Source organism: Diplotaxodon limnothrissa, linkage group LG8 (genome assembly GCF_057381915.1).
Source record: "Diplotaxodon limnothrissa isolate DT_005_m linkage group LG8, D_limnothrissa_male_GT1.1, whole genome shotgun sequence".
Classification (NCBI taxonomy): Eukaryota; Metazoa; Chordata; class Actinopteri; order Cichliformes; family Cichlidae; genus Diplotaxodon; species Diplotaxodon limnothrissa.
Genome location: NC_140603.1, coordinates 25,377,723 through 25,390,574, shown reverse-complemented (window position 1 = coordinate 25,390,574; position 12,852 = coordinate 25,377,723). Strand labels below are relative to the sequence as shown.

Here is a 12,852-nt window from a genome sequence, read left to right as displayed (position 1 = left end):
AAGACCTGTCAACAATTACAAATCATTACAAACTCGGGACCTACCTGTAGCAGCACACGCGCACACACACAAAACACAACTGGCCCAGTTATTTTAATGCCACCACTGTAACACATGGCGATGTTGGGCGGAAATAATGACATGGGTTGTGAAGGCCGCTAATGCGAACCAGATGAGGCAATTCGACTTAAAAGGCAGAGAGGGAGGAACACGAGCAGGACTGGACAAACTGTGAAATGACAACACGGCTCACGGAACAGGATCGGCCGCGTGACATTTACGTATCAGTCTCTGCAAATGCGCACGACAGCATGATCCAAGCAACGGGAGAGAGATAATTTACTTCACTTCATATGTACAGTACAGGTGTGTTGTTACGCCTGTGGCTGAACAAAAGACAGTCCTGTTGTGCACAGAATTTGTGCTTTTTTTTTCTTTTTTTTAAACCAAGTGGGATGATGTTATTGGAAACTAAGTGGGTCCTTTTTATGTGAGCAGTGTTGCAGTGAGCTTGGCCCTGGGCCTGCCTGAGGCCAGCTTCAGTCCTGTTATGTTCTAGCCTGGCCGCAAAGTGCATTTCTCTCTCATGCGGCCCCTGACCTGACGCATTTCCTGACCCAGGAAATAGAATTAACACCTTGGCCTGGGCCTTCGGGTCCTACAGCAGCATACGCAGCTGTGCCATAGCCTAGTACAGTCCAAAACCAAGCAGACCAGTAAAGCTGAAACAAAGATGGAAAACAGAAGACAGAAGTTTTCTTTTGAGTGCATGAAGATGGATTATTATTAATTATAGGCTCAGTTTCCCAGACATGGATTAAGCATAGTCCAAGTCCCTTTTTTTGAGTTTCAGACTAGGCCTAATCCAAGTGTAAGAAACTTGTTCTTGACTGTTAAACGTTTTTATTGGACAGTTTTATTGCATTGCAATTTTAGCAGTAACTGCATCCAAATAAGGAGCTAAACTTTACCCTCAGTTCCAGTTTTGTTCTTTTATCTTGAGATGGGATGTAAAATTGTGACTAAAGAATAGCTGTATCATGTGCAAACAGGCGAAATTAAGTACTTGTATTATATTGTACTATTTGACATGTGTGTAGCATTTCGCAGCCCTCATCTGAATGGCTTAGTGTGCCTCCCAACACCAAACATAGTGCAAACTGATGTAAGGGGACCACAAAGATGTTTGATCTTTCCATCAGTGTTTTTTACTCCAAATTACAGTCGTCTATTATGAGAGATCTTCTGTATCAGAGATTGATGGTGTGGCCCACTCCCTAATGATATTAGAAAAGAAAATCTATATGATACCAAGGGTGGCACATTCCTCCAATGTTTTTTATGATATGATTTTAATGACTGCAGTAAATTTGGTAACTGGGGTTTAAGATGAGAAAAGTGGATTATCTGTTTATTAGATATTTTATGTGAAACATATATCAGGAGAGATGGACGTCGATATTCCATAGTTCACATGCTTTATCTGCTTTTTTCGTTAGTCAGATGCTTTATCAGACAAGAAACACACACGTATGTTCATTTTCTCACTTGCACACAGATACGCACACACACAGATTAGCCAGTTCCTGCATTTAAGCACCCCATATGTTTGCGTTTTAGTCACACATTGCCAATCTCATGGGAGCACTTTGAAGCTTACTCCTCCAGAGCAGATCATAAAACGGGAGTATAAGTAGTTTTTCACATAGTTGTATCCCAGAACACTCCCACCACTACCACCTCCCACCCAACAGCTAGCTCACTGCCTCCACCTTCCACCTCCAGTCCATTTACTCTTAAAATGCAGTGTGAGCTTTCGATTCAGAGAGTTGCTATGACCGTACATAAAGCGGGTCCCATCATATCGGTTCTGTTCCTATGCTGCAGTAGAAAGGCTGACATTGGCAGTAACAGTGAAAGTCTCCCATGTTTGCTCTATGAGGCACACTATATTATGTACATTTCTGTGAAAGCTTAACCAGTATGGGGTTTAGGCTTTTTTTTTTCTCCTTTTTGCATCTGCATAATGTTTGAATTAAAAAACAAATAAAAACATGTTTGTCTGGGTCTCAGCCCAACCTTTGCATCTCAACAATATATTGAAAACTCATTTTAATTTGACAAACTGCATCTTTTGAATTGCAGTGTAGAAAGTGTGCAAGAATTTACCTTAAACATTTTGCAAAAGTTCTCATTTCATAGACTGATAAATATTCTCCGCTGCATGCCGTACAGAAGATAATGTCTCACAGGACAGCTCCTCCTTGTTTCTTCTTGTCTGGTGTCTTGTATCTGGAACTTGACTGTCACTTTCCTGCACTAACCCACTTGTTCTTCTGTCTCCACAGTACTTCGAGGTGCCCTTTGACTCCAACATGAACAGAACAAAGAACCGTCCGCTCGTCAGAGGACAGATCAGGTAATATTTTCCTTCCTGCATATTAAACACTGTATGATTGATTTGGTATAGAACTACCATCGGTACGTTTTATCCTTTTAGAAAGACTGTAAAACAAATTGCCAGAGAATGCACATGAGGAGTGAAGTGCACCAGCTTCACCACGAGTTTGGGTTGAGTTTAGTGCAGCGACACTGTGTGACAGCTGCTCAGCCACCCTGACTAACTCTTGTACATCTCACTGGGTGAAAGACAAAGTGTGTTACTGTTTTCTTGCTCACTGACCTGATCCTTACCTTGTGCCTTAGCTGGATACTTTTCCTGGGGTGAAACGTGATCTAGCAGCTTGTGATGTCAGAGCCTCTGCGCACTTGCAGGCGATATGATGATTACTGCTTAAATAAAACAGTAGCACATATTAATTTACACCTTTCAGTTCCAGCTTTCCTTTTTGAGTTATTGTGGTGTTGAACCAGAGCAATAGCTGTTATGTAGAGAGACCTTAGCTGCCAGGAAGAGAAATGCATGCCAGCACTGATGAGCCTCTGCTCTCCACCTGTCAGGTGTAATTTGAACTTGTCAGCAGGTTGGAAAGGAGGGTGATGAGGTTGAGATGAGGTGTAGGTTACCTAACCACCCTCACTGTGCTACCTCTGCTCTTTAGATATCAGATAACCTCTGTTTTGGTGCTCAGTGAACTATGTGGATTGCCACGCTCCTACAAATCTTACTCAGTGACTGGATATGCTGGTCTCTGCTTGCCCCTTTTGAAAGACTAGCACCTTTAAGCAGCAGGCAAACACATGGATTTTCACTGATGCATAAACCCAAACAGACTACAGGTCTTCTTCAACCATTATCATTGCCAGGAAATTGCCTCATTTGCCGTTCATTCTTACAGGATGAACAGCTCCCCAAGAAATAAAGCAACCTGTTGATGTGCAGCTCTCTAAATATAGACTGAATGTCCACACGATCTTTTTTTTTTTTGTTTAACTAAAGATTCTGTTAGTACCATGACTGGTTCTTCACCCACACCACAGCTATCTCATCCCAGTTTAAGGAATTCTCCATTGACATGCTGTTTAAAAGTGTACTGGTGCTGCTGAGGTGGTTATTGGAAGTGCTCTCCCTCTGTCTAAACACAGCCTCTCTTCTCTGGCTTTTAGCCTTCGTTTGACAAGAGGAGGTGTACGTCTGTCTCTGAGATTCACAAAATAGCTGCATCTCTTGCTCATTGTTTCTAGCACGTCTCCCTTCTCCTCATTCACACATACAATCTCGTGTGGAGACAGAGAGCAGATTGCAGGCCGGACTGTCCTGTCAAACAAGCCATCAGGAAGCCACATTTTACACATCTCTGTGTTGCCTTTAGGAAAGCGCTTTGTATGAGTTAAATTGTGTTACCCAGCTTTGTTTGTCCTTACTGCAAAACCTGCTCCGCCTAGTGTGATGTCAGTGTTGGATGTAGTTTGTTGTGTTACATCAGGACAATACTAGTATATCATCTTTCCCACCTTTTTTTTTTCTTTTTGGAAATGTGAATGACAGTCACCCTCTCTTAGTTGTGGTCTTGTCAAATTTGAGGCTTCCAGATGTGGTGAGGCAGTAGATCATTTTGAGTATCTCTAAGGAGAGCAATTCAGATTGCAACTGTTACAACCAGAGTTGGTTACAGTGTGGAAATCAGCACATACTTAAGTCAGAGTGGGATTTCAGAGTTTCAAAGTTTTAATGGATCTGAGACTACTTATTTATTTATTTATTTATTTAGGACAGTGCATGTTAATGAACATAAATGTAAAAAAAAATTACATGAATGCAAAGATACCAGATTATAGCCAAGGGCTAATTTCCATCTGTTGTCCTTAAGCATAAAAAATAGACATAATAATTCATAAAAATTCATCATTCATTCATAATAAAAACTCCATCACCAAACTCACACATACACACCATTCTGTTCCCAAATAAAACATTAAAACTATACAACTCATACATGATCACACACTTGATTTGTCCATAACCAGTTTTTAACCTTTGCCTTAAACAAATTGAGTGTAGAGCATTCTCTAATGGGTTGAGGAAGACTGTTCCACAGATGGCCTCCCTTAACAGAGAGGACGTTCTGCCCAAATGCTGTCCGTCTGTGGGGTATAAACAAGTCTCCTCGGATTGAAGCTCGAGTGGTCCTGTCTGAGCTTTCTTTATGCCTAATGAACTGCTTTAGTGGTGGTGGAGCAAGGGAGTGTAAGACTTTATATATTAAACACACTCTTTTAAGTTTCACTAAGTTATTGAAGTTCAGTAATTTATGTTTTTTTAACACATGACAGTGGTGGTGGGAAGTCTGTTTTTTGTCAAGTATTTTTAAACTTCTTTTATAAATGTTTTCAATAGTTTTAAGTGTTGTTGGACAAGCAAGTGACCAGGACGTCAAACAATACTTACTAGCTTTTATAAAGCCATCAATGCATCTCAGTTTTACCAACAGATTTTATCAAACAACTATTTCAGTAACGTGAACTAAACTTTGAGTAATTTAATCATATTTACAGAACAGTATACAGTATTACATTTATTTAAATGCTAGTAAAATGCAAGGTAACTGAAGCGTAGTCACCCTCAGTGCTTTTTCAACTAAATATTCAGTTTTTGTGTGTAAATTTCAACAAAACGAGTAAGAAAAACAGGTTTTGAATGTTTTCTTGAGATTTTTGTGGCAGATTTCATGTCAGTGGATCAGTAGGCTGTTTTTAGTAATATGTGAGTGGTGTTGAGTCTTAGAAGGTTCCATAAATCTGTATTCAGTTTCCAGTTTTACACCAGTCCCTCAAGCCGCTTTATTTCTGGTCAGGCTTGAATAGAGAAGGTTTGCTTTCCACAGTTTACTTTGCGCTCTCTGACCGTTTGAGTGCTTCACAGATTACAGGGCTTTAAGTAGATTCATCTTGTTTCTTCAACCTTATGGGTGTTTTACATTTGGATCCATGACCTTGATTGTGGTCTAACCAAAAGGAAACCTGTTGGGCTTTCTGTATTGACATTAAGAGCCTGACGTTATGACTGCGGCTGTGTCGAGCTGTAAGCAAAGGACACTAAACCCACCTCAGGCCATGTGACGCACTCCCTTCCCTGACCCCCACTGAGCCAGCCCAGAGCCAGGCTGTCAGCTGCCCAAAGCCAGCCTGCACGGCCCCATCTCAGCCCACATAAAAAAGACATAACACCACTAATCACATTAATGCTCCAATCCCCCTGTATGGCCACACCACCAAAATAAAAGCCCCGTTTGCTTTCTGAAGAAAAAGGCCTGCGTTTGGTCAAGATTTTAATCTCCTCCCTCTTTAATTTATGAAGCATTTACTGGTGAATTTGAACCAGACGTTGCCATCGCTGCTTTCAGTTAAAGATGAGGGGTGAAGGGAGAGGAGGAGGAAGCCTTCATCCAGCTAAAAGCCTGAGCCACAGTGGTTTCCTTCAGCTAGTTTTGATCTCTGGTGCGTGCACATGCTCTTCATCTTGCGGCGCTACTTTTATCCCTGACAAACTCTTATCAGATGAGTGTCCTCCATGCCTCCCGTTTTGAGACTCAGCCATGCTCGGCTGCTGACTGCTGGCCCCCACGGGTCTGCGTGTGTCTGTACTGAACATTTGAAGCTATTATTGTCTTATCTGGTGTCTGTTAGAAAGACTTAGGAAACATTATCAGCACACTGTTCCCATGCTTTCACCTGAGCTTTGTATAGTCGATATAGCTGACTCCCTCTCTGTTTGTCTCCCTTCCTTATATCAGCCCCCTCCACGCAGTGTCCTTTGCTCTGGCCTGTGGAGTGCCAGGAGTCGCTCTGCTCACGCTGGCAGTAAACCCCTTGACAGGCTTCCTGGGCGCCCTCAACATCTTTCTCTACACCTGTTGCTACACACCGCTCAAGAGACTCAGCATCACCAACACGTGGGTGGGTGCCGTTGTGGGGGCGATACCTCCTGTGATGGGCTGGACTGCGGCCACAGGTTGTCTGGAGCCAGGTATGAATGTAGCATTGTACTGTTCTGAGCTTCTTACATATTTACCCTTCTTAAATAACACCCATATTATCATTTTTAAGGTGCTGTTATTACAACCTTTCCCATAGGTGTTCAGTTGGGGTGAAATCTGGAGACTCCAGAAGAAGCCCAGAAAATATGATTCACATAGTTGTAATATTCAAAATTACACTGTTATGTCCCCGAATGAAGGGACGCGTTGCAAGCCTGGTAGAGACCACTCCTCTCTGCAGATATTTCATCACGTATTGATTTGTCGTCCGACATGCTCTAACAGCATAAGCGAGTCTTCTGATCCCGTCACTTAGTCGAGGTCAAAGGTCGCATCTGTATTTTTGATACTAGTGTAGACATTTTAAAGTTAGTTGTAGGAAAACCTGCAGCTTGAATAGATTTATCAAACACAGATGCCAAATATCTGCTGCACACACAGCTCTTCAAATGTGATTTCGATTTACTGCAGATCTCTGCTCTATATCATTGTAAATCAAATATGTTCTGGTTTTAGACAGCTGAACAGGATGGAACAAGTCATTTGAAAACATCTCAAGTATAATGCCGCCGGGACATTTGATATAACTAAATAATTAATCGAGGAATTATTAAAAGATTAATTGCAGGCTTACTGCACAATGAAACCCATACTGCGCCTCAGTATTACTGTCATAACGTCACTGTTCACTTTTCACTCGTGCCAAACTGTGATGCGATACAAACCCAGCATGTTATTCCAAACTAAAGGCGCGTGCTGTTTCGTGTCTTCAGCCAGTCTGTAGGAAAAAAGGCTGCATATACAGTACACAGACATGGCTTCCCGGACTGCCGTCTTCTAAGTTTTTTAGTCGTGACAAAATTATAGCTTCACTTACATCCATTTAAACCAGAATGCCCCAAAACAACAGATTTGGGCTTCTGAAATATAGCTTTTTGCTAGTTTTCCTTCATAATACTAATAACATTACATGAACTACATAAATCTTGATGAAAATAATTATTTGTTGCAGTAGGTAATTTGATCATGTGGCTGTGCTCTTGTGCTAACTTATTTTAGTGTGAGACCGGGCCTGATTTTAAAGCACATAAAGCTCGATTTACATAATGCCCAGGGCCCCTGTAGCATTATTAGTGCTTTTGTTCGTGTGGAGTTTAAATGCAAAGTGTCAAATGAATTCGGTATTAAATGAAGATGTTGGAAAGATGGAACCCGAGCAGGTTATTCAGCATGTTTGGTGACACATCAAGTGTTCGGTTATGACATCTTTGTGAGATGTGGTGTTATGTTGCTGCTCTGTTGTCTTAGAAATGTTCGTCTTCACATTTGTTCTACTTATTGGGGTTTTTTCTGTCTTTTTACTTTTAGTTTGAAGTAATTCATCATGAAGTAATAAATAGGCCAGAGTTATTGAAGGGGTTACGTGACCTCTCAAAGTAAAGTGCACTCATTTCCGTTCATAGTCATACCAAAGGTGTGTTGCTCTCTTTTATCACGGGACTTAACCTCATAGAGAGAATTTGTATTGTACTGTGTTTTGTGCTGAGAAAGCACAAAGACCCACAGGTCTGTTTTTTTATGTTTTTATTTTTATTTTTTTAAACACTTGTGCAGGATGTAAAATACAAGCCACTGCCGCTAAAACAAAGTCTTGTGGCGAGGGAATTAGATCAAGTATTTTCCCTTCCTGTCAGTTTGTGCACTTCTTCTTCTGGTTTGACTCACTAATTATGACGAAATGGAATAATACTTATGAGAAAAGCTGCCTCTAAGCAGAAAAAGAAACCACTTTTGTTCTCTTTTATTAACCGTTAGCTTCGTTTCTGTTTTAGACGTAGGCCTGAATGTTTGTTTTCTTGTAAATGAGAATTGTATTTATTTATTTATTTATATATTTTAAGCAAAAGCCATTAAAAAATAATACAGTACTGGTTTGGACCCATTTTTGCTTTTAGGCCTTTAGACATGCTCAGCAATAATACTAAGGTAGGCCATAGCATTTAAACTATTCTCACTTAGTAGTAAAGGGGTTCAAAGTGTGCCAAGCAAATATCCCCACACCATGACACCACCACCACCACCAGTCTAGCTGAAATAAGGGCGGATTTATGCTTTCATTCCAAATTGTGACCCAATCATCTAAATGTCACAACAGTAATTGGGACTCATCAGACCAGGCAACATTTTCCGGTCTTCTGATGTCCAGTTTTGATGAGCCCGTTTGAACTGTAGTCTCAGTTTCCGGTTCTTAGCTGACAGGAGTAGCACCCGGTGTTTTGGAAGTACATTTAGGTGTACCTAATAAAGTGCATGGAAGTACTGTCTCTTATTGCTTTTTTAAGATTAAAAATAGGTGGTTTTATTTTACACCTTGACCACAATTGAGTAATCTGAGTGTGAATTAAATAAGCACCGCATCAGTTAAACATTCATGTCTCTCTCACCCCCCCCCCAATCACTCCGTCTAGGTGCTTTGTTGCTGGGTGGTTTCCTGTACAGCTGGCAGTTTCCCCACTTCAACGCCCTCAGCTGGAACTTGAGGGAAGACTACTCCCGTGGTGGCTATCGAATGATGTCCGTCACCCACCCTGCCATGTGCAAGCGGGTGGCCCTACGGCACAGCCTCGGTCTGATCGGTCTGTCAACTTTAGCGCCCGTGCTGGATGTCACCACCTGGACCTTCCCCGTCATCTCCTTACCCATCAACCTGTACATCAGCTACCTGGCCTTCCGGTTCTACCACAAGGGAGACCGCAGCAGCGCCCGAAAGCTGTTCTTTTGCAGCCTCTGGCACCTGCCCATGCTGCTGCTGCTGGCACTCACTTGTAAAAAGTATAGCAGTAATCAGGAGGGCGCCGCTCTACCTCGGGCCTTTTTACCCCTCACATTTCCAGCCAGCTAATTTCATAGATAACCCATGACATCAAAGACAGCTGTGGGACCCTCATTTTAACCACAATACTCCTTTAGTGTCTTACTTCAGTTGGATGGGAATGTGATCGGTGCTGACTTCATATCAGGACATGAGCTGGAAGCGGTAGCTGAATTACAGAAAACACACTGAATTATTACATCAGGTTGTAATCATTTGAATGTGTGTGTACTTTATATATATATTCTGTATTTATTTATAACGGGGCCCACTAGTTGATCTCTCTTTTACATGACTGATGTTGACATACTGTAGAGTATAAATTGTACAAATGCAAAAATCAAATCATCAAACGAAATGTTTTATTTTCAGTCAGTGTGTATAAAAACAGGACGAATCAAAGTTTATCCGGCAGCTGCAGCATAGCAGTTATGTCGATTTTTGCTCGACTTTCACTTGATCCCTGATACTTGACGGTTAATAGGCCTTGTTGCGTTTTGCTTTTACACTGATGGGTCTCGATTCGTTAACACGATGCTTTAATTCCACATGGTTTGCCTGCACCAAAACAAAGGGAAGGCTTTCACCCCTGTAAGGAACAAGGGCAAATGCTCTCTGACAATAAATACGCCATGATCGTGATTCTGTCTTTTGTGTCATCATTTACTGTGTGTTAATAACTGTGCATGCAGTTGGTTTCTCTATACATATTTAAAGAACACACACGAACTGCTAGCACACCTCGTTAGGTGTTGCTGCCTGCATGATGTATGGATTTAGGTTTCAATTAAAGCCTTAGTGGGTATGCTCACTTTCAGAACAAATCGCCATCCCTCCAATGAGCTCCATTTAGCAGACCACCTCTGCACCTGTCAGTCAGCATGTGCTCCCCTTCCGCCTTTTACCCCTAGTTTTGGTATTTGGTTACATTTCCATCACCGCAGTCGGTGAAACAAGTGCCCCCTTCCTCTCGCTGCCATCCTCCTGCCATAAAAGGGGGCTGTAGGATTTAGCCGTGGCCGAGAGACCTGAAACGGCTCGACATCCTCGTAAAGCGCCTGACCGGATACAGAGTTTCATATCAGAGGGCTGAAGGAGAGCGATTGAGCCAGCTGCTACAGTTGGGGTGGGGTGAGGGGGCACACAACCTGTGTGGAGATTGAATGTCTTTACCAAACCTCACGGCTCAAAGTGATGGCCTGTTGTGGTTTACACGTGTTCATATAGAGATCGAGTGGTGAACCTCGCCTTGTACCATCAGGCAAGATAGTTGAAGTCTTATTGCTTTTTGTGTTATTATGTCCAGCCGTTGCTCCGAGTATAGAACAGTTTTTGAGTTTCTCTTCAGATTTAAGGTAAAAGGAAAAGAAAAATGTTTTGTTTAAATCATAGTAATTACCACTGAAAATCTAGGGAAAGTTCATTCTCAGGAGGAAATGTATAGAAGCTATTTAAAATTGCAGAAAATTAAAATAAACCTACTAGCTAGATTTTAAAAGAACTTTATTGGTTTCTCAGCAAAATTATATATGTGCCCGACTCTTTTTTTTTCTTCATTCCTGTGTGTCACCTTAAATATAATTTCAAATATTTGATTGTATCCAATAATGTAAGTTCTGTAGGGTTTAATTGCTGTAGCTTTAATGGAGGGTGGTTTTAAGGAGACTTTATTGTGGTAAAACTTACAGTAGACATAAAAAAAGAAAAGACTGTTCAAAGCAGGAGAATTAAGATGTCTAAAGCGAAGCTAGAGCAGCTCTTTAAGTATTTGATTTCCAAGGACACCACAAGCTTCTGTTAGTAATAATACTTTACATAAAAGCTGACTCCTATATTACATAATAGAGTACATAAAAGCTGACTCCTATGTTACGGGGCATTTTAAACTTTAGATTTATCACATTTACTCAAATGTAGAATGAAGAAAAACTTCAAAAAGGCTGTGTCTATTATTATTTTATAAGTCAACAATATTTTATGAGTACTCTTCTCCCTTATTTCACTCCTCTCCATGCATAAAAACATGGAGGTCTCTCTTCTTCCCCATTGCTGATATCAGCCATTAAATCATTCATGTGATTTGCCAGTTCAGCGCGAGTGGGAGCTTTCATGCCAGAGTCAACAAAGTGAAGAGCGAAATATGCATCTGTAAACAGGGGAGACTCCCTGAGCAGCAATCTGCAGTCCAGCCCGGTGCAGAAAGCTTTCATATCCAGACTGAGACTCGGATCAGAGGAGGAGGGAAACGCTGTGCAACAGCTCGGATTCCAGGACTCTTCATACTCTTCAAGCGCAGAAATCTCAGGATGAAGGATGACCTCTGGCCTCTTTTCAAAGGTTGGTTGTTACAAAACAGAATCCAAATAGCTGCATTAATCCTAAAGAAATATTTAGAGTGAAACTATACATCCAGCGCAGTAAAACTACATCCAAAAAGTCCCCGCAGGAATATGCTATTAGAGTAAAAAGTGACTCTGATGCCATGGGGAGAAAATATTCAGTAGGCTACGATAAACTCGCCGTGGAGCATCAACACAAGCAACAGGTCCTTTTACTGCAATGCCATATTTTTTTCCACCAGGAAAATTACTCATATTTATATATTTAAAAAAATAGATCTGCTCTTAGAAATGCTCTGTTTGTGCGTCACGTTGCGGGCTCGGGATGATTATATTATCTTCAGTTCTTATTACAATTCAGGCCGTTGTTGCGACGTGGCTTTGACTCTTGCAGTCAAAACTTTAGGGGGGAAATGAATCGTGCTTGTTCGTGTGTAATAACACGCATGAAAAAGAAGGCTGCACAAATCATTAAAAAAAAACCCACAATAGTTTATCAGTGGGTTGGCTGTTTCATAAAAGGGGCTAAAATACCGCGAGGTTTAAATCATCGATCTGTTTTGAGTCATCTCCAATCGAAAAGCACTCGGTGTCCCTGTTCTCCTCTCTTTTTCTCTAAAATGAAAATTTAATGCATGTTTCCGATACTCGATGCGTTTTATTTTCTGAGTTTGCTGAGCTTTGGAAGTTCTCAGATAAAAAAACAAAATCATAATAAAAAATAAATAAATAAAATAAAAAGCATGCCTTGGTTTGGAAGATGGCTGAACTATGACCAAAAAACCTCTCCAAACAAACTATATTTTAAAAGTTTGCCTACATTAATGCGAGGGATACTTTTTTTCAAGAATAAATTAATAAAGACACCTTCATGGCATACTTTCTTTAAAAGTAAAATAAATAAATAAACACACGAAAAAAAGATTAATAAATGCAGATTAAAATCGTGATTTTCTGCTTCTCAAGCTTTTGTCAGAAGCAGGATATTAGAATAACAAAGCCCGGGAGAGCACTCATGTTGGATTATCGAAGTATTGTTTCCTGCTTTGCATCGTTAATTAACGTGCTGAGTACTGAAAAAACTGCAAAACTAAGTTGGAGAACTAAGCAAAGTTATTGTAATGCGCGAAAAAAAATCCAATTAAGACACACGTTTAATACAAAGGAAATATACCTGGGAGTTATAGGCTAACTATTATTATTA

At 40.8% G+C, this 12,852-nt stretch overlaps 1 protein-coding gene across 1 annotated transcript in view; it reads left to right on the top strand.

Moving 5' to 3' along the window:
• cox10 (cytochrome c oxidase assembly factor heme A:farnesyltransferase COX10) overlaps positions 1-9,943 on the top strand; it is a 35,735-nt gene extending 25,792 nt beyond the window's left edge. The window contains exons 5-7 of the mRNA XM_085361555.1: positions 2,349-2,419; positions 6,195-6,427; positions 8,906-9,943. Coding sequence (XP_085217681.1) covers positions 2,349-2,419; positions 6,195-6,427; positions 8,906-9,339 — 738 coding nt within the window. The 3' untranslated portion in view covers positions 9,340-9,943. The remainder of the gene's footprint in view (positions 1-2,348; positions 2,420-6,194; positions 6,428-8,905) is intronic.
• The last annotated feature ends 2,909 nt before the right edge of the window (positions 9,944-12,852 follow it).